Source organism: Ovis canadensis, chromosome 15, assembly GCF_042477335.2.
Source record: "Ovis canadensis isolate MfBH-ARS-UI-01 breed Bighorn chromosome 15, ARS-UI_OviCan_v2, whole genome shotgun sequence".
In the NCBI taxonomy this organism is placed as follows: Eukaryota; Metazoa; Chordata; class Mammalia; order Artiodactyla; family Bovidae; genus Ovis; species Ovis canadensis.
Genome location: NC_091259.1, coordinates 88,531,838 through 88,547,756, shown reverse-complemented (window position 1 = coordinate 88,547,756; position 15,919 = coordinate 88,531,838). Strand labels below are relative to the sequence as shown.

The 15,919-nt window shown below is 49.1% G+C and overlaps 1 protein-coding gene across 16 annotated transcripts in view; it reads right to left on the bottom strand.

The window, feature by feature from the left end:
- Positions 1-600: 600 nt before the first annotated feature.
- Positions 601-15,919, bottom strand: part of CTNND1 (catenin delta 1) — a 44,915-nt gene continuing 29,596 nt past the window's right edge. For 4 of the 16 annotated variants that reach the window (XM_069553194.1, XM_069553205.1, XM_069553206.1 and 1 more), the window contains 14 exons: positions 13,802-14,265; positions 12,756-12,939; positions 11,845-11,962; positions 11,261-11,414; positions 10,331-10,399; positions 9,453-9,580; positions 9,200-9,350; positions 8,028-8,220; positions 7,564-7,678; positions 6,964-7,051; positions 4,356-4,418; positions 3,480-3,583; positions 2,965-3,051; positions 601-2,707 (listed from right to left, as the gene is read on the bottom strand). In XM_069553194.1, the coding sequence (XP_069409295.1) occupies positions 2,696-2,707; positions 2,965-3,051; positions 3,480-3,583; positions 4,356-4,418; positions 6,964-7,051; positions 7,564-7,678; positions 8,028-8,220; positions 9,200-9,350; positions 9,453-9,580; positions 10,331-10,399; positions 11,261-11,414; positions 11,845-11,962; positions 12,756-12,939; positions 13,802-14,265 (1,930 nt within the window). In that variant the 3' untranslated portion in view covers positions 601-2,695. Of the gene's footprint in view, positions 2,708-2,964; positions 3,052-3,479; positions 3,584-4,355; positions 4,419-6,963; positions 7,052-7,563; positions 7,679-8,027; positions 8,221-9,199; positions 9,351-9,452; positions 9,581-10,330; positions 10,400-10,841; positions 10,860-11,260; positions 11,415-11,844; positions 11,963-12,755; positions 12,940-13,801; positions 14,266-15,919 lie in introns of all 16 variants that reach the window. The other 12 variants (XM_069553207.1, XM_069553198.1, XM_069553208.1 and 9 more) reach the window with 5 other exon arrangements.

The following is a 15,919-nucleotide window of genomic DNA, read 5'->3' as shown; positions in this document are numbered from 1 at the left end:
TCCTTGGCCTAGACAGTGTAGACAACCCCTGGTAATCTGAGTATTTGCTACCCACCCATGCTACTTGATAGGACACGGAGGAAGCAATGGGCCTGCCCCTTACCCTCTTACTAAAGGATGGCAGACAGCCTGAGAAGCAACCTCATGCCCCTGGGAGCCTTTTAACTCTACATTTCCATACTTATTGGGATGACAGCTGGAGTTGGTAGCTTCTAATCCTCTACTCGTAAATATGTTCAAGAGGGTCATGTATTGCAGAGCTTTATTCAACGTTAATTTTGACAGATGTCGCAAAAGAATCCCAGTGACTAAGAAATTTATTCTTTATACTTCAGTTTCCTATCTGTAAGTTAAGCAATAAGCTTCCCATGCTCTACATTTAATTTTTAAGAATCTTCAGAGGAAAAGTGTTTCATATATAATTAAAAGAATGTTCCTTGTTAAGAGCTGGGATTGGGCTCAAAATAAGTCCATCCTGGTACAATCCCCTTCTGGGTGCTCTGGAGAGAAAAGAGACACTGATATACAATGAAGTACTGAAGATGAAAAGGAGAGAAGAGACACAAGCTAAAAGTGAAGAAATGACGCAGACCCCCCACATACACACTTTAAAAACTTTATTTATATAAAAAACTCATTTGTTTTTAAAAGCATTAACAAGAGAGAAAGAAAACCAGAAAAGGTCAGGCGCAGAAGACACGCCCCTTAGTGTTCGGTGGGAAGGTGGGATTTTTGGTTCTCTGAAATTGAATGTTTAGTGTTTTTATAAATGAAAAGGAAAAAACAGTTAAAGGTCCCCAAAAGCCTATGGCTGTTCTATTACCCACACCCCACCGACAAGAAGAGCACCAGGAAAAGAGCAGAAGACGGCAAGAGAAACCAAGAGTGGAGCCAGGGCTGGACGGGGCGGTCTCCCCTGCACAGGACGCTTAATCACAGAGAGGAAGAGGCTCCTTTTTGCCAGAAAAGGAGTGGGAAGTAATGTGAGGAGGCAAAGGGGTAAATAAGGAACTTTAATGCATAGGGGAAGGGGGGTGGTGGGTTGTGCACTTTTCTCCTACCCCAAGCCTCAAATATTAGGGGAGGGGGAGGGAGGAGAATAAAGATTTCCAGTTGCATTTGAACAGCGCTTTTAGATTGAGGGGAGGAGTAAAAAGTAAGTAAGGGACAGGGTTAAAAAAGAAAAAGAATCAACCACATAGCGGCTGATTCCTCTAGCCCAACCTGCAAATGTGCACTAACAGGAGGAGGGACGGGGCGGCGCGGGAGGCGGGGATGGACACGCCTTCCCTGTCACCCCTTCAGAGATGACGGTGATCCTGGACAACCAACCTCACCCGGAGACTCATCAGAACAGGACTTTTGCAAAACCCCAACATACACAGTTGAGCAAAAACCTTCTATGGCTAAAGTTAGAGGCTGTTCCAATTCCCGGCGGAGAGACCGAGGATCTCTGGGTCCCGCCTCTTCTTTCTGCTATTTGGGGCCAACAGTAGGTCAGAAAGCAACAAAGTATAATTTGCAAAATCATGAGAAATGAGACTGCAGAGGCAAAGAAAGGCACATGGAAGGGAAGGAGGAGATGCACCCCAGGCCAAAGGCACAAAGACGAGGCAGAGCCAGGGGCGAACCCCACCTTTTCAGGGTAGAGGGGGCAGGAGTATGTACATCAAGTCCTTTAGCCAGCCAGCCAGTCCAGGGGGGAGGCGGGGGCAGGACGGGGCTGCAGGGGTGAGGACAGGAGAAAGCAGGGCAGGGGGAGCCAGCTGGGACGCTTCCTGCCAGTTTCGGACTAAACGGATCATGTACATTCCTACGAGCTCCTCCCAGAGGCGCTTCTCCTCCCCGAAGACATCTTTCTGCTCCTTTGCACCCAAAAAAAGTCTTCCTTGACACGTTCTCCTCTCTCTACAGCCTCTTGCAAACGGCCAGGCCAGTCAGCAGACATTACCACGAACTGGGGGAGGAGGGTTCGGGACAGCCTCAGCAGGGGCAGCCGCGGCAGCCGGGGTTGGCAGGAGGCTTGGGGAAGAGATGGGGGGTGCAGGTCCTTGGGTGGTCCTGCCCCGCAGAGGATCAGGGCAAGGCCTCTCACTCCCCACTCTAGGAAACCTTCACTTACTCAAGGGCCCTTGCCAAGTGGGATGTGCCAACGCTGCCAGCCTTCTTTGCTTCAAAAATAGTCATTAGGAATAAAAGAAGAGCTCACACTTTCCATTCTCAAAAAAAAAAACAAAAAGTCCCTTCCCCACCAGGAAAAGAAAAATCTTGATTAAGAATCATCAGTTTATCAGACTGCTGGACACGGCATGTATAGCATGTAACTTCCGGTTCTTTCCAAGGTTTCCAGTGAAGGTTCCCACTTCTCCCTCCCTCCACCAAGGCCAAGAGTTCCAGGGAGAGCTGGCAAAAAGAGCTAATCGGCAGCAGTTTCTCAAGATATGTCTATAACCGAGTCAGGCTTCTTGGGAGTGACGGGAGGGGTCTGGAGGGGGGAAGAGGGACAATTAAGCTTCACTGGAAGCAGTTGGGGAGTTGGTGGAAAGAAGGCAGCCACTTAGGGCCATCAAGGCAGGAGGCAGCCTGGCAGTTGGCACAACAGTCCAGCGAAGAAAGGGAAAATCATCAGTCCATCTCACCACCAAAAAATGAAAGCACATATATTATAAGCCCGGATGCAGCGGAGAGAGCGGCGCTATATCTTCTGCTGTGGGGAAGAGAGAGAGACATGTCAGTACGGCTGGGCATAAGGAGAACCAAACGACAGCAGACAAATCTGGAGGGAAGAAGTGGCATAAACGGAAAATCAGATCACCAGCGGCCTCGTAAGAGGCGACAATCACAGAAGCAGCGCCCCTAAACCCCACGTGGCGGAGAGCGGTCGGATCAGCATGATTGGCAAACTGCTGGCACACAGAGGCCGCGTTCCTCGAGGACCATCCTGGGGGCGGCTAGAGGACATACCATGGGGGGGTAAGACATGGGGTCCCCCTCATCATCCAAAAACAACACATCCAACTCTTCCTCCAGTGATTCCTGCCCCTCGTCCTGCTGTGAACACATGCGATGTGTTAGTAGGAGAGTAAGGAAACAGGAGCCTCATGAATGAGTGCCAGACCCAGGGAAAAACCCCACATCTGTAAGCTCAAACAGAACGAGGCAACAGTAGTGAGGGAACAGCAAGATATTCCAGAAAAGGCAGGAACAGAAAGCGAGTACTGTGAGGATAGATCAGCTGGCGTGAGTCATATATGCAATACATTCACAACCTTGCTTCTCCCATCTCGACCATCACAGAATTAACGGCCCAAGAAATCTCAACATGAACCAAAAGTCCTACCTTTTCCCTAAAAAGAAAAAAAAAAACTCAAGAAAAGGATGCCATCTTTCACTGTACCCTTTTTTCCTAATTCACAGAACATGCAGGCTTTAAAACAGAACTGGCCTTAGAGGGACAACAGGACAGAGAGAGGATTTACCATCAGGGGCGCTCCCTTCAGTGGCTCCATTTCACCTAGATCTCCGGATCGATCCAGTGTTCTGTTGTGGTCCCCTCTTTCATTCAGTGTGGAATAGTTGTTATCTAGTTTACAAAAGAGAAAAGGAAAGCTGTACACAGAGGCGCGGTATCCCCTCCAGTGTAAACCGCGTACGAAGCAGACAAATGTGAGTCAGGCGCCGCTGCTGGACAGTGGACAGCACCGAACGCTCCAGAAGGGCATTACCGTCTGGCAGGCCCGGACATGAAAAACCTACATCTCACTGGGAGGGCAATGCATGCCACATGTAACAATAAAGCTAAACTGAAGAGATCTGTCTATGCAGAGCACTGGAGTTAGGAGAAGACAGAGGTGAGGTGAGCTGCAATAGCAAGGCAAGACCTAACGAAGTAGACGGGACTTCAGCCAAGCCTTTGGGGACGAAGACAATTTAGACAGCAGTTGGCAAGGGCATTCCAACAGGAGATATCACAAGACCAGAATAAAAAGAGTATGGAGTGAAGAGACAGGCTAGCAAGCAGACCAGGTGGGCTGCCACATGGCGAGCGGGATAGCACAAACGCGGCCGCAGGCTGTGAAAGGCAGTGAGCGCAGTTCAGGGACACAAATGAGACTCTGTGGTAATGGCAGGGGCACAGGGTGGTTTCTTTTTAACCTTTGAACATGTGGAAATGTGGCGAAAGATAGACAGATCAGGTTTTACTAAATCTCTTTGAACCCCTCCAGTGAAATGTGCAGCCAGCACTCTTGAGGACGGCAAACAGCGAGGCTGCTGGAGAGAGGTACACGCTGGACAGTCCTCCTCGTCCCAGTGACCTCCTCCTCCGTATGCTTAGGCACGAATTAATCACCTACCTAATGATTTCGTATTTGATCCCATACTGCTCATCTGAATTTCTTCCCGATCAGGTTTCTTATCTACAGGGAGTCAGAAAGTTATCCAGGTCAAAAAACAATTCTTTAAACTTTACACTCATCATAAAAATCGCTCTCAGTCTGTCTTTCCTTCCCCCTCCCTCTCATCAAGTTTTTACTGAGCGCCCCCACAAGTGCCAAGCTCTAGATAAAAAGAGATCCCTCTCCTACAGACTCTAATATAAGAAACCACTCACTGTAAGCCAGCGGGCTTCAAATTATTTGGTCTCAAAGCCCCTTTATGTTCTTAGAAATTACGAGGATCCGAAGAGCGTTCGTTGGTGTAGGTTACTTGCATTAACAGTTATGGCACTAAGAAATTTTAAATATTCATTTCATTTAAAAATAACAATAAACCTATTCCATGTTAACATAAATCATACTTTTAATTTTTAAAAAAAGCATTGTTTTACATTTTTGCACATCTTTGGAGTTGGCTTAAGAGAAGGTAGCTAGATTCCCATATTTGCCTCTGTAATTCAATCTGTTGGGATGTTATTTTGGATGAACTGTATGAAGAAAATCCAGCCTCACACAGATAAGAAGTCGGAAAAGGGAGGAGAATTTTAACAGTCTTTTCAGATGACAGTGACTATTCTTTGATAGTATACTAATATTCAACAAGTAGTTTTCTTTAAGGTCAGCACAATGTAGAATCTGTATCCAAACCAACGCTCTCTTCATCTTCTGTTAAATTAAAACCCATTGGCCTGTTTTGCATTTTGAATGGGTCGAGTACCCCTGTATGATTTTGAAAATCACGCATTGGTCACCTGGAAAATATACTGGTTCACAGAGTTATGCAGGTCTTCTAAAGTTAACACATTTCATGATATAATATATCAAAAAAAAAATCACACTCACTAAAATCATCAATGATTTCATCAAAAAGTACATTAAATATTGGGATTTTACCAGGCTCACAGTGGCAGATACAAGTCTTCCAAAATTAAATTTTTCACTTGAAAATTCAGGCAGCAAGTAGTTGTCAGTTACTTTTTCCCAAACTGACAAGCTTTCTGCATTCATTTTCAAGAAAATGTCTGTCATTTTTAAGTAAAAATGGTGTTTCCAAAAAAAAAAAAGGTGGCTTAGTTCACCTAGTAACTCAAACAAACAGCAGTAAGTGCTTCCCCTCAAGATAACCATTAGGCTTTGGTGTGCTGCAGAGCCACATGAGTGCTCCCTACATCATCAACCCAGAATATTAAGGAATCCCCACAAGTAGAGCCAATAAAATTAGTAACTGTTACAGCTCCATCAAGTACATTCTTCAGTGAGACTGGCTTTTTCCCCCACTCTCCCCAGACTGGCTCTTATTGTAACAGCAAGTAAATGGCAAAAAGACTACAACAGCTGGTTTGGTCTTGGGTCACTGCCCTGGTTGGTGCTCAGCCCCCAGCAATAAAGCGAGCACCGCCGTGCTTCTATATCGTCAGCACAAATGTCATCAGATCTGATGGTCCTCAGACCCCATTTCAGGCAAAACCGCAGTGTCATTAAGACAATAAGGATTATAAAAGACACACATGACAATCACTTCACAAAACAAAATATATCATCTGTCTTCTGAAGAAAATGTGTCTGCTCACATGGCAGTATTTAAAAGATAGAATCCAGAATAACACAGTTGTCTCTGGACAACAGAAATAAGTAGCGTTTTTTGTTGTCCCTTTCCTGGTTTGGCTGTACTTTCTGATTTTTCAACAGTAAACATACACTACTTGGTGATACATGAAAATTTAAAAGGGAAGGAAAATCCCTTTGCAATATTCAGATCTCCCTTAGACTGATGATAGGGTTACATCCTGAGAAACCTGTTGTTACGCTGAAAATGCATTTTACACACCTAACCCATCAAACAGAAGGTCACAGCTTAGCCCAGCCTACACGTGTTCACAACCCTTGCATCAGCCTACAGGTGGGCAGACCATCTGACACAGAGTCTACCCGACAATGAAGTGCAGGAATCTTATAATGGGACACATTGAAAGCTGCACTTAGAGCGAAAGGCGGAACAGCTGGCTGGGCACAGAGCCGTTCTTGGCGTGTCGGCTGCGCACTCTCGCACGGCGGACAGGGCTCTGGGATGGGCGTGGGCTACGCTGTCTCACCAGCCAGAGGAAGGTCAGAATTCAAGCTCAAATGTGGTTTCTACTCAACACACATCACTTCTGCACCACCACAGAGTCGAAAAATCACAGCTCAAACCATCGTTAAATCAGGGACTCTCTATATACATGTCAAATCATTACGCTGCACGTCTTAAATTTATAACTTAAGCAGAGGAAGCAGAGCAGGCCTCACTATCCCGCCATTTGAGTCCACAGGCAGAGTCGGGCGCCACACCCAGGCTACCTGCCTGTCTTATCTTCTGATGCGCCCTTATTCTCTAAAGCTCCGTGCTATCATCCTGGGGTGAAGTATACCTCTCCTCCACCACAGGACAAGCTTGTTCAGAACTAAAGGCACATCTTCCTTAGCTAGACAGCAGGCCCACTAGAGAACAGCAGGGGTGGAGCAGAGACAGAGGTGCGAGGCTCTGTACCTGATCTCTGGTTCCGGTCAATGAGGGGCAGCGTGCTGTCGTCATAGGCGTGGCTGCTCTGGCTCCGAGAAGCGCTGTTCAGATTCACCTGGAGGCAAACGGAAACTGCAGTCACAGAGTAAGTACCGATTTCACCCATGCCCTGCTCCTTCAAGGGCTCAGGCCTTCAGGGCCTTATTCGCAAACACAGTTCTTACCAAAAGGGGACTCACGAGGGTCAAAGAAGCACCTATATAGTGAAACAAACAGGATGCGACGGCTTTGATTTGCATTTCTGAACCAATTACAAAGGTACAAACACTCACACTATCAAAAGGAGACACAGCCTCAGAAACCGGCAGGCTCCTTCAAAGGGCTGGGACAGATTTGGAGAAGAGGCCAAAGGGCCACCGGCCAACACTGCCACCAGCACTCACACTGCGCCACGACACAGTGCAAGACCAGGACTATTTCAGGCACCATAAATGATTTCTGTACACACAGAGCTGTGAGTCAAAAGGAGACTCGGTGTGACAGTGAAACAGAAGAAGCAAAGAAAGAAGCCTCACCTGAAACCAAGGGGAAGAAAGGTGAAGGCCTCAGTCCCAAGAGTCACTCTACCTGAAAGTCTGATTTCTTCCACCCTTCTTTTTCCAGGGGCTTCCGCAGTTCCTTATATCCCCAGATCGTCTGTAATACAAGCGCGGCTGCTCGAACTTCTTTTTCTGAGCGGTTCCTTTTAGGGAAATAAAACCAGATGGAATGTGGATGTAAGACCAGGAAAGAAGCTGAGAACCTGTCCTCTCTAATACAATGTAACATAAGAATATAAGTCCCCAAATAGGTAAGAGTAGGTATTCACCAAGTCCAGTATTTTAACTCAAACAATAACAAAAAAATGTCTGATGGAAGAGTCTTATCCATTTATGGATCAACATTAAGACAGAAAAGAGAGCAATATCTCCTTCATTCTTCACATGTAGAAAAGGGAAAACAACCCACAAAATCAACAGGGTAGAGCCCCTCCCCAGAGCCCTCTCCCGCGCTCCCATGTTCCAGCTGTGACGGCTCAGTGTTACTCTCACCCTGATTTGTTGATCAAAACCAGCTTCTCAATACCCTGGGTCTCCCGGAGCTTTTTGGCAGCCTCCAAGTTCTCAGCGATAACTTCATTGATGGTGTTCAGAACAGAGACCACGGTGTCCTCAGAGAAATTCTGGGAAGAGCTCTGCTGCCCTCCTGGCAGATTCTTGACCAAGTGAGGAATGGCATGTTTACCTGCAGCGGAAAGACGGGGGCATGTAGACAGGGAGAGCCTGAGGAGCCCGGCGCTCAGGGCACTGATCATATCGAGTACAGGGACCACCCATGAGAGTCCGCTTCATGCTCCTGGACGACTGCGACTTCAGAAGGGCAAAGGGCCGGGAACAGCCACGGACGCATCGTCCTTCCTATTTGTCTACTTGTGCTCCCCGTCAGCCGCGTTAAAACCACCTGGAAACTTTATGTCAGATATGCTACACAGTCCAGTCAGGTCTCTCAGTGAAAATGGCATGCTGAACACGACAGTGGTTTAATACAACAGTCATTGTAAACTTGAAAAAAAAAAGTGGGCTCTGCTTTATTAACTCTGGAGAAATTACTTAACGGACCGGCCCTCAGTTTTCTTGTTCTATTTTAAAAAAGAAAAAGTATGCTTGTAAAACGGTGACATTTAAATAAGAACATACAGATATACTTAACAATCCCTAGTAACAAAGTACATGCTCAACAAATAAGATTTGATTTTTCAACTTTTGAAGAGTCATCACCTCTTCTCTTTCCAAGAACCATTAGAATATAACTCTAATGCCCCAGAGTAACAAACTATGCAGGACTAGGATTCTTCCTCAGCTGTTTCAACAAGTAAATTCAGTGCCTGCTGAGCACAGGGGCGGCAGCGGGCGCTGGGGCCGCGGCTGATCAGCTCAGCGCCTGCTGAGCACAGGGGCGGCAGCGGGCGCTGGGGCCGCGGCTGATCAGCTCAGCGCCTGCTGAGCACAGGGGCGGCAGCGGGCGCGGGGGCCGCGGCTGATCAGCTCAGCGCCTGCTGAGCACAGGGGCGGCAGCGGGCGCGGGGGCCGCGGCTGATCAGCTCAGCGCCTGCTGAGCACAGGGGCGGCAGCGGGCGCGGGGGCCGCGGCTGATCAGCTCAGCGCCTGCTGAGCACAGGGGCGGCAGCGGGCGCGGGGGCCGGGGCTGCCCGCGTGCTCCTTACCAATCAGCTCCTTGTTGCGCGCGTCCACAGCCAGGTTCCTCAGGGCTCCGGATGCCGCTTTCACAACCCGCTCGTGCTCATTGGTCAGGAGGTCAGCAATGGCGGAAAGAGCTTTCTCTTGACGCAGAGCTGAGCGGATATATCGACCATACTACAAGCAGCACGTGGAAAGAAGCAGAACAGATTACAAACGATAGCAAACGAGTAAGCTAAGACCTTCCATCCCCAAACGCGTCCTGTACGAGGGTCTCACCGTCCAGCGCCCAGCACACAAGTTCTGGATGGCCCCGGCTGACGCTTCTAGGATGGCGGGATTCTTGCTCTCTTTGAGGAGTGAGATGTATATCCGAACCACCTCCGGCTGAAATAAAAGCTCATAGCCTGCACAAGAAAGGGCAAGAAAGCAGAGGGTGCTTAGCGGTGCCTACAAAGCAGGCTCTGGCTGACTACAGTCCAGCGTCAGGACTGACTCTGGGTTGATGGGTTTATGCTCCTATGCAAGCAGGCTCTCTAAACACCCCCACCGCCCGACCCAAGCGCAAACTCAGATTTCACTACGTGCCTTCTCAAGAATAATTCGTCCATGGCAAAAGCAGGACACTATCAGCTCCTATGCAGTCCCCTCTCTCCTTCCTAGTCTCTGGTAGCCACAGTTTACTCTGGTCTTGCCCAGCACTCAAGGGATGCATTTACTCATCGACAGCACTGACGAGTTAAAGATTCCTCATCTCAAATGAATTATTTCTAACTTAAGTGAGTCATCCTGCTCACCTTAACTATGATTAAGTCAGAGGGTCTCTCATAGATTTAACAACATCTAAATTTTAATATCCATGGAGTGCTGTGAATTTTGGACTCACCGTATCGATGAACATAAAAAGTTCCTGGATTAGACTACCATCAAGTCCTTGCCCTCAAGTAATCTGAATAACTGCCATAACAAGAAGTCCTTTGAAAGTCACTGTTATAATATTTAAAATTTCCAAATACTTTAATCATTGCTTCAGATTCCTTAAGTCAGGGGGACAGAACAGTGAGCACACTGTATGGCCCAGTGGTAGGCTGCCAAACACTCATCTGTGAACGATGTTTATGAGAACCATGGAGCCTGGGAAGAAGAAGATAACTTACCTCGAGCGGGACTAGTTCTTTTAGGGAAATCCACTGTATCATTTGTTGGGTCCTCTGTGGGTTTTTTCCCTTTGGAAATTTAAAAAAGAAAGTGGGGGGAGAAGGGATAAAAAGTTTAAGAAAGGAAGAGTCCACTCAGTATATTCTTGATTCTTCAGTCAGAATGTTTCCATCAGAGATGCATCGAGAGGGGCATAAGACAAAACAACAAAAAAGAAAGCAAGACCGGATCCCCAGCTTGTTCCGGAAGCAAGAGCAGAACGCGCGCGCAGCCGGGTGAGCTAAGGATGGCCGCTGCCGCTACGTCCTCAGTCCCGGGGACAGGGGCTGCTGCCCAGGAACAGCGCACCCGGGCCGCTCTCGGCGGAGCGTGACCGGGCTCAGCGGCCTTCCTCCAGTGCATTTTCCTACATGCATCCACAGGGAAGGGTTAGGCAAGGAAACGCCAGGGACGCTAAGACCCAAACATGCAAATTAGAGGCAGGTAAGCAGCTTAGAAGATTCCACTCACCTCTGGAGAACCACTCATCTTCCAGTGCGTCACCCAAGATGGAAAGGAGAGGAGAGAAATGAAGGAAGAAAAACGCAGGAGAGAGATGTCAACAGGATCACGGGAAAACAAGCAGGGAAGCACAGAGGAAAAGACAAACACAGGAAACAGAGGAGGAGGGGGAGAAGGCCCCAGATCAGCTGGGCTCTCAGCCTTCACTGCCCAGCTGCTGACGCTGACACCACCAGCACCAGCAGCACCAGCACCAGCACCACCCCCACCACCAGCACCACCAGCGTGAAGCACACGGCACAGGGGACATCCCCGACCAGGCAGACTCCAGCACTCCTCAGCAAGCGTTCCTTCCACACGTACAGCCAGAAACACCTTCCTCTCCCCGTCCGGCACTAACGAGCGGAGAAGTGGGAAGCAAGCCTCACCTTTGCCTTTTTTGGCCCCAAAGCAGCTGGCAGCGTGCGGCCCGGTATTGTTGGCGACACTGGGAGGCGCCTCCTGGTAGCGCTCTGCTTGCGGGATCTCCCGGTGAACTTGATAGGACAGGTTCCGAAGGAGGCAGACACAGTTCTCCACAAGCTTGGGGTCACAAAGTAAAAGGTTCAGTGAGAGGGCAGGACGACAGGCGGCCTTCTGGCACGTGCAGGTTCCCATGATTCAGGTATTAAACCAGTGATCCTCAAAAGCATCGCCCAGTTCATTCTCTCTCATAATGCCTCTTAAATGCCCCCAAGCTTTTCAGAATTCTTTCAGCCTCAGGCTAATAAAAGTTTCTGCTACCATTTGGTGTGCAGCATAAAACTCAACGTCACGCTGACTTTTTCCTAATTAGAAAAAATGGAAGTATGGCTAAACAGCTTTAAAATATGTAGGCAGAGGAAATTCCAAAGGAACAGTTTTTCTCTAAGATGAACACCCACTTTAAGGAGGGGCTGGTACAGGTATCTAACGTTATTTGAAAGCCTGCGATGATAGGTCTGTCTTACGGGCACCTGACTCATGAACCTACCTTGCTATCCGAGTCTTTCTGTCCAATCTCAGCCTGGACAATGAAAATGAGAGCATCCACCAACCCATCACACTCCCGAAGTTTCCGGCGCGCTTCACTCCTCTCCGAGCTGACATTCCTGGGGGAGAAAGGGGAAACTTCGAGACACCTGAACTCCAGAAAGCCTCTCTTACTACCCCTAGTCTGTGCAAGCCTCCTTAATGCCTTTCCACCGTCACAAATGAAGAGTGCCTGTTCAGGGCGGCACTAGAGCTGACAGGAAGCTGAAGTTCCTACTCTCAGGACACATAACCAGGCCAGGGATGGGGCGCACAGACAGAGCAGACCAACAGCAACAATGCCAGGCAGACACTGCTCACGGGGAAGCGCAAACGAAGCCTGGGGACAGAGCACACAGGAGCATCTTCCAGAGACAGAAAGAGCATGCTGCACATTTACAGGACACAAGACCAAGAGCTCAGGAGAACGTGCACGGAGTCAAAACACCCGAGTCTGGCCTCAAAACAGAAACAAGCAGATCTGCCCTCCGGACGGGGAAGGACTCTTCCCCACTCTGTCCTTCCAGTATGCTGTACCCATTCGCTGCATTTATCGCAGTCTGACTTCAAATACAAGTAATTAAAGGCAGAGACACACACAAGCCCAGGACTAGACAACGGCCTTATACTGCTGGTTTTGAACAAATTATATTAACAAAGTCTAAGAGGCACAGAAGTGAGGAAGATGTGTGGGAACCGCCAGTGAACCATACAGTATGCCAGGGGGTGGCGACAGGCAGAGACACAGGACGGGGCCATGGACACAACACAAACAGGAAGGGAGGCTGAACGGCAAACTACAGGATTTAAAGTGCTTTGAAAGCAATTTCAGCCTTTAGAAACTCAGGCTTTTTGCGCTCCCAGCCCTGTTACCTGAGGCAGCCAGCTGTGTTGGTGAGCACGGACTCCCACTCGATGTGGCGCGGCTTACAGTCTTCGCTAGGTTCCCGCTCCCAGCCCGAATGCGGAATGATCACTTCATCCGTCAAGGCGTGCAGCGCGTGGTCCACGATCTCCATTTTTATGGAGTCATGGGATGAGAGATTCCACAGGGTTCCTGGCAGAGACCACTCATCAGACAGTTCTCCAGCACCAAGACAGTATGTCTGAAGAATGCCAAAGAGAAGCCCCTTTCCCAGCATTTCTCAGTCTTCCCCACGACCAAATGCCTTGTAACGATGTTCAAGCTTTAGCTTGTCACTCACGACGACATGTTTCACATTATGGCTCAGTACAAACATACACATCATGAAGTAGTGTTTCTAACACGATAATTACTATAAGCGATACTTTCGGGGCCTCTGTACCCATTTGTTCATCTGACCATCCCTGACATTCTGGGCCAGATAATTTTTGTTGTGGAGAGCTATCCCGCCCATCATTAAATGAGTAAATGTCAGGCCTTCAGTCATTAGATACCAAAAGCCCTCCCTCCCAACTCCCAACCTCCCCAAGTTATGACAACCGAATACCTGCACACTGCAGATGTCCCCTGGAGGCAAGACCACCCCCGACTGAGAGCTAACGGTCTCTGCCATCTCCTTTCCTTTCTGCTGACTATGACCCACACACGCTAGCGGAACACGCCCCGGTCCCCTCAGACCGACTACTGGGCAGTGAGACAGGCCCGCTGCCACCAGCTCCTGTGAGTTTAAAACAGGAGCCAGGGGTCTGGAATTTTAAGGGACGTCGTCTGCGTTTAACACGTTGGCAAACAATGCTTTAAAATCAGACTCCCCTGGCGGCTCAGACAAGGAAGACTCTGCCTGCAGTACAGAAGACCCAAGTTAAATCCCTGGAGTTCAAGTTCAAGCTCACCTGGAGAAACGAATGGCAACCCACTCTGGCGTTTAAAATCTGGAAAACCTTGCACGATCTCTGACCCTAACCTAGAGGCTCCCCCCAGGCCTGGGACTCACCAGTAATCACTTCAGTGAGGTCCATGTCACGAGCTTTTCGGAGCAACCGCACGAGAGCAGGGACACCGTCACAGTTTTTTATGGCGATCTTGTTATCCTGGTCACGCCCAAAAGAGATGTTCTTGAGAGCGCCACAGGCTCCGAGGTGCACTTCCTTTTTGGGGTGGTCTAGCAGTCCCACCAGCACTGGGATGCCCTTGAGCTTCCGGACGTCGGTCTTCACCTTGTCGTTGCGGTAGCAGAGGTGTTGCAGGTACGCAGCCGCGTTGGACTTGACGGCATCCAGGCGGAAGCCCAGCATGGCGATCACCTCGGGCAGCTCTGGCTGTCTCCAGTTGGGGGGCGGGGGCCCGCCCTTGCGCAGGCTGTCCAAGCTCGCCAGACTCCCTCGTTCGTGCTGGGCCAGAGGCGCCCAGTAGTACTGGTCTGATGGCACCTCCTCACCAATCATGTCTTCATAGCTCCTGCGGTGTTGGAAGGACCAAGAGAGAAAAAAGAATACATCAAGCTGTCATGCATGGTTCTTTGGAGAGCTCCCATTACCCTTCATCTTCAAGGAAGGAAGAACCCCAGCTCTAGCATACTAGATCTCATCTCTCCTTTGCATAAAGAATATACTGATCGATTCTTCTTAATGAGATAAGAGAGTAGTTTTAAAGGCATCTGCGATGAGATTAAAGGTTTCGTTTTTTCTGTGACGTTTACTAGCTTGGAGGAGCAGCAAACATCTGGATAGTTGATCACAAAAAAAGAACCGAATCCTGACTGCTCGGTGCTGGAATGGCACCTGATCCCTAGTAAGTTCTCCAGAGAGAGACTGAAGTAAACCTTCAGACAGCAGAGTTAATCAAACCAGTGAACTTGGCAGCAGAGAAACCAGGGAGCGACGTTTGACACCAGCTCTCATGAGGCATTTACACACAGGAAGCAGCTGACGGGATAAGACTCTCAAACACACTTCACCTGTAAGCCTCTCCTCACCCGATTTTGGAAATTATTTTTTAAAGAGAGAGAGAGAAAGTGAGATTCTTACGGAGTCTCTCTTTTTTTGAGAGTAACAGCAGTACAGGACTAGAGAAGGAAATGGCAACCCATGTCAGTGTTCTTGCCTGGAGAATCCCAGGGACAGCGGAGCCTGGAAGGCTGCAGCCCACGGGGTCGCTGAGGGTTGGACACGACTGAGCGACTTCACTTTCACTTTTCACTTTCATGCATTGGAGAAGGAGATGGCAACCCACTTCAGTGTTCTTGCCTGGAGAATCCCAGGGATGGCGGAGCCTGGTGGGCCACCATCTGTGGGGTCGCACAGAGTCAGACACGACTGAAGCGACTTAGCAGCAGCAGAGGACACCGTGCTACCTCACGTAGGACTCAGCTTTGGTACTGACGAGCTAGCTTATAAGCTTGAACATGAGTTTGCACAGTTTATCCCAAGGCCATCTCTGCTACCCAACAAATGGGTTTGAGACAGGATTTCTCGTCTCCAGTTTCTAAAGGCAACACTTCCAGTTCTGTCAAAATGCCCTCTGCTGGCCACCGCCACACTTGGGGAACCCAAGCACCGAGAAGAGAGCCAGAGCCAGAGCCGCGGCAGGTGACAAGAATCTAACCGAGACAGGCCTCCTGCTCGTGCTGCCGACCACCACTAGAGGGTGAGGCTGCCACTGTCACTTATCCTAACAGCCAGGAAGGAAGAGAACAGGACCTGCGAGCCCATCTCACTCAGTGGCTCCCGCAGGAGAGGGGAGCATCCATTGTGTGGAACACTCCAAAGAAGCCTCTCGTTTACTCCACAAAACCACTGCCGCTGTCAGCAAACCCTCGAGGTTAGCCTGAGCAGAGGGCCTGCCTCAGGGCTGCCAACATTACGCTCAAACACAATTCAAATGGACAAAGCAGTCAGTCAAAAAAAAAAATTCACTATTGTTTAATATCACTGAAACAAAATACACAGGTTATATAGCTAAGTGTTAAGAGTAGGCTGCTGCTGCTAAGTCGCTTCAGTCGTGTCTGACTCTGTGCGACCCCATAGACGGCAGCCCACCAGGCTCCCCCGTCCCTGGGATTCTCCAGGCAAGAACACTGGAGTGGGTTGCCATTTCCTTCTCCATAGCATGA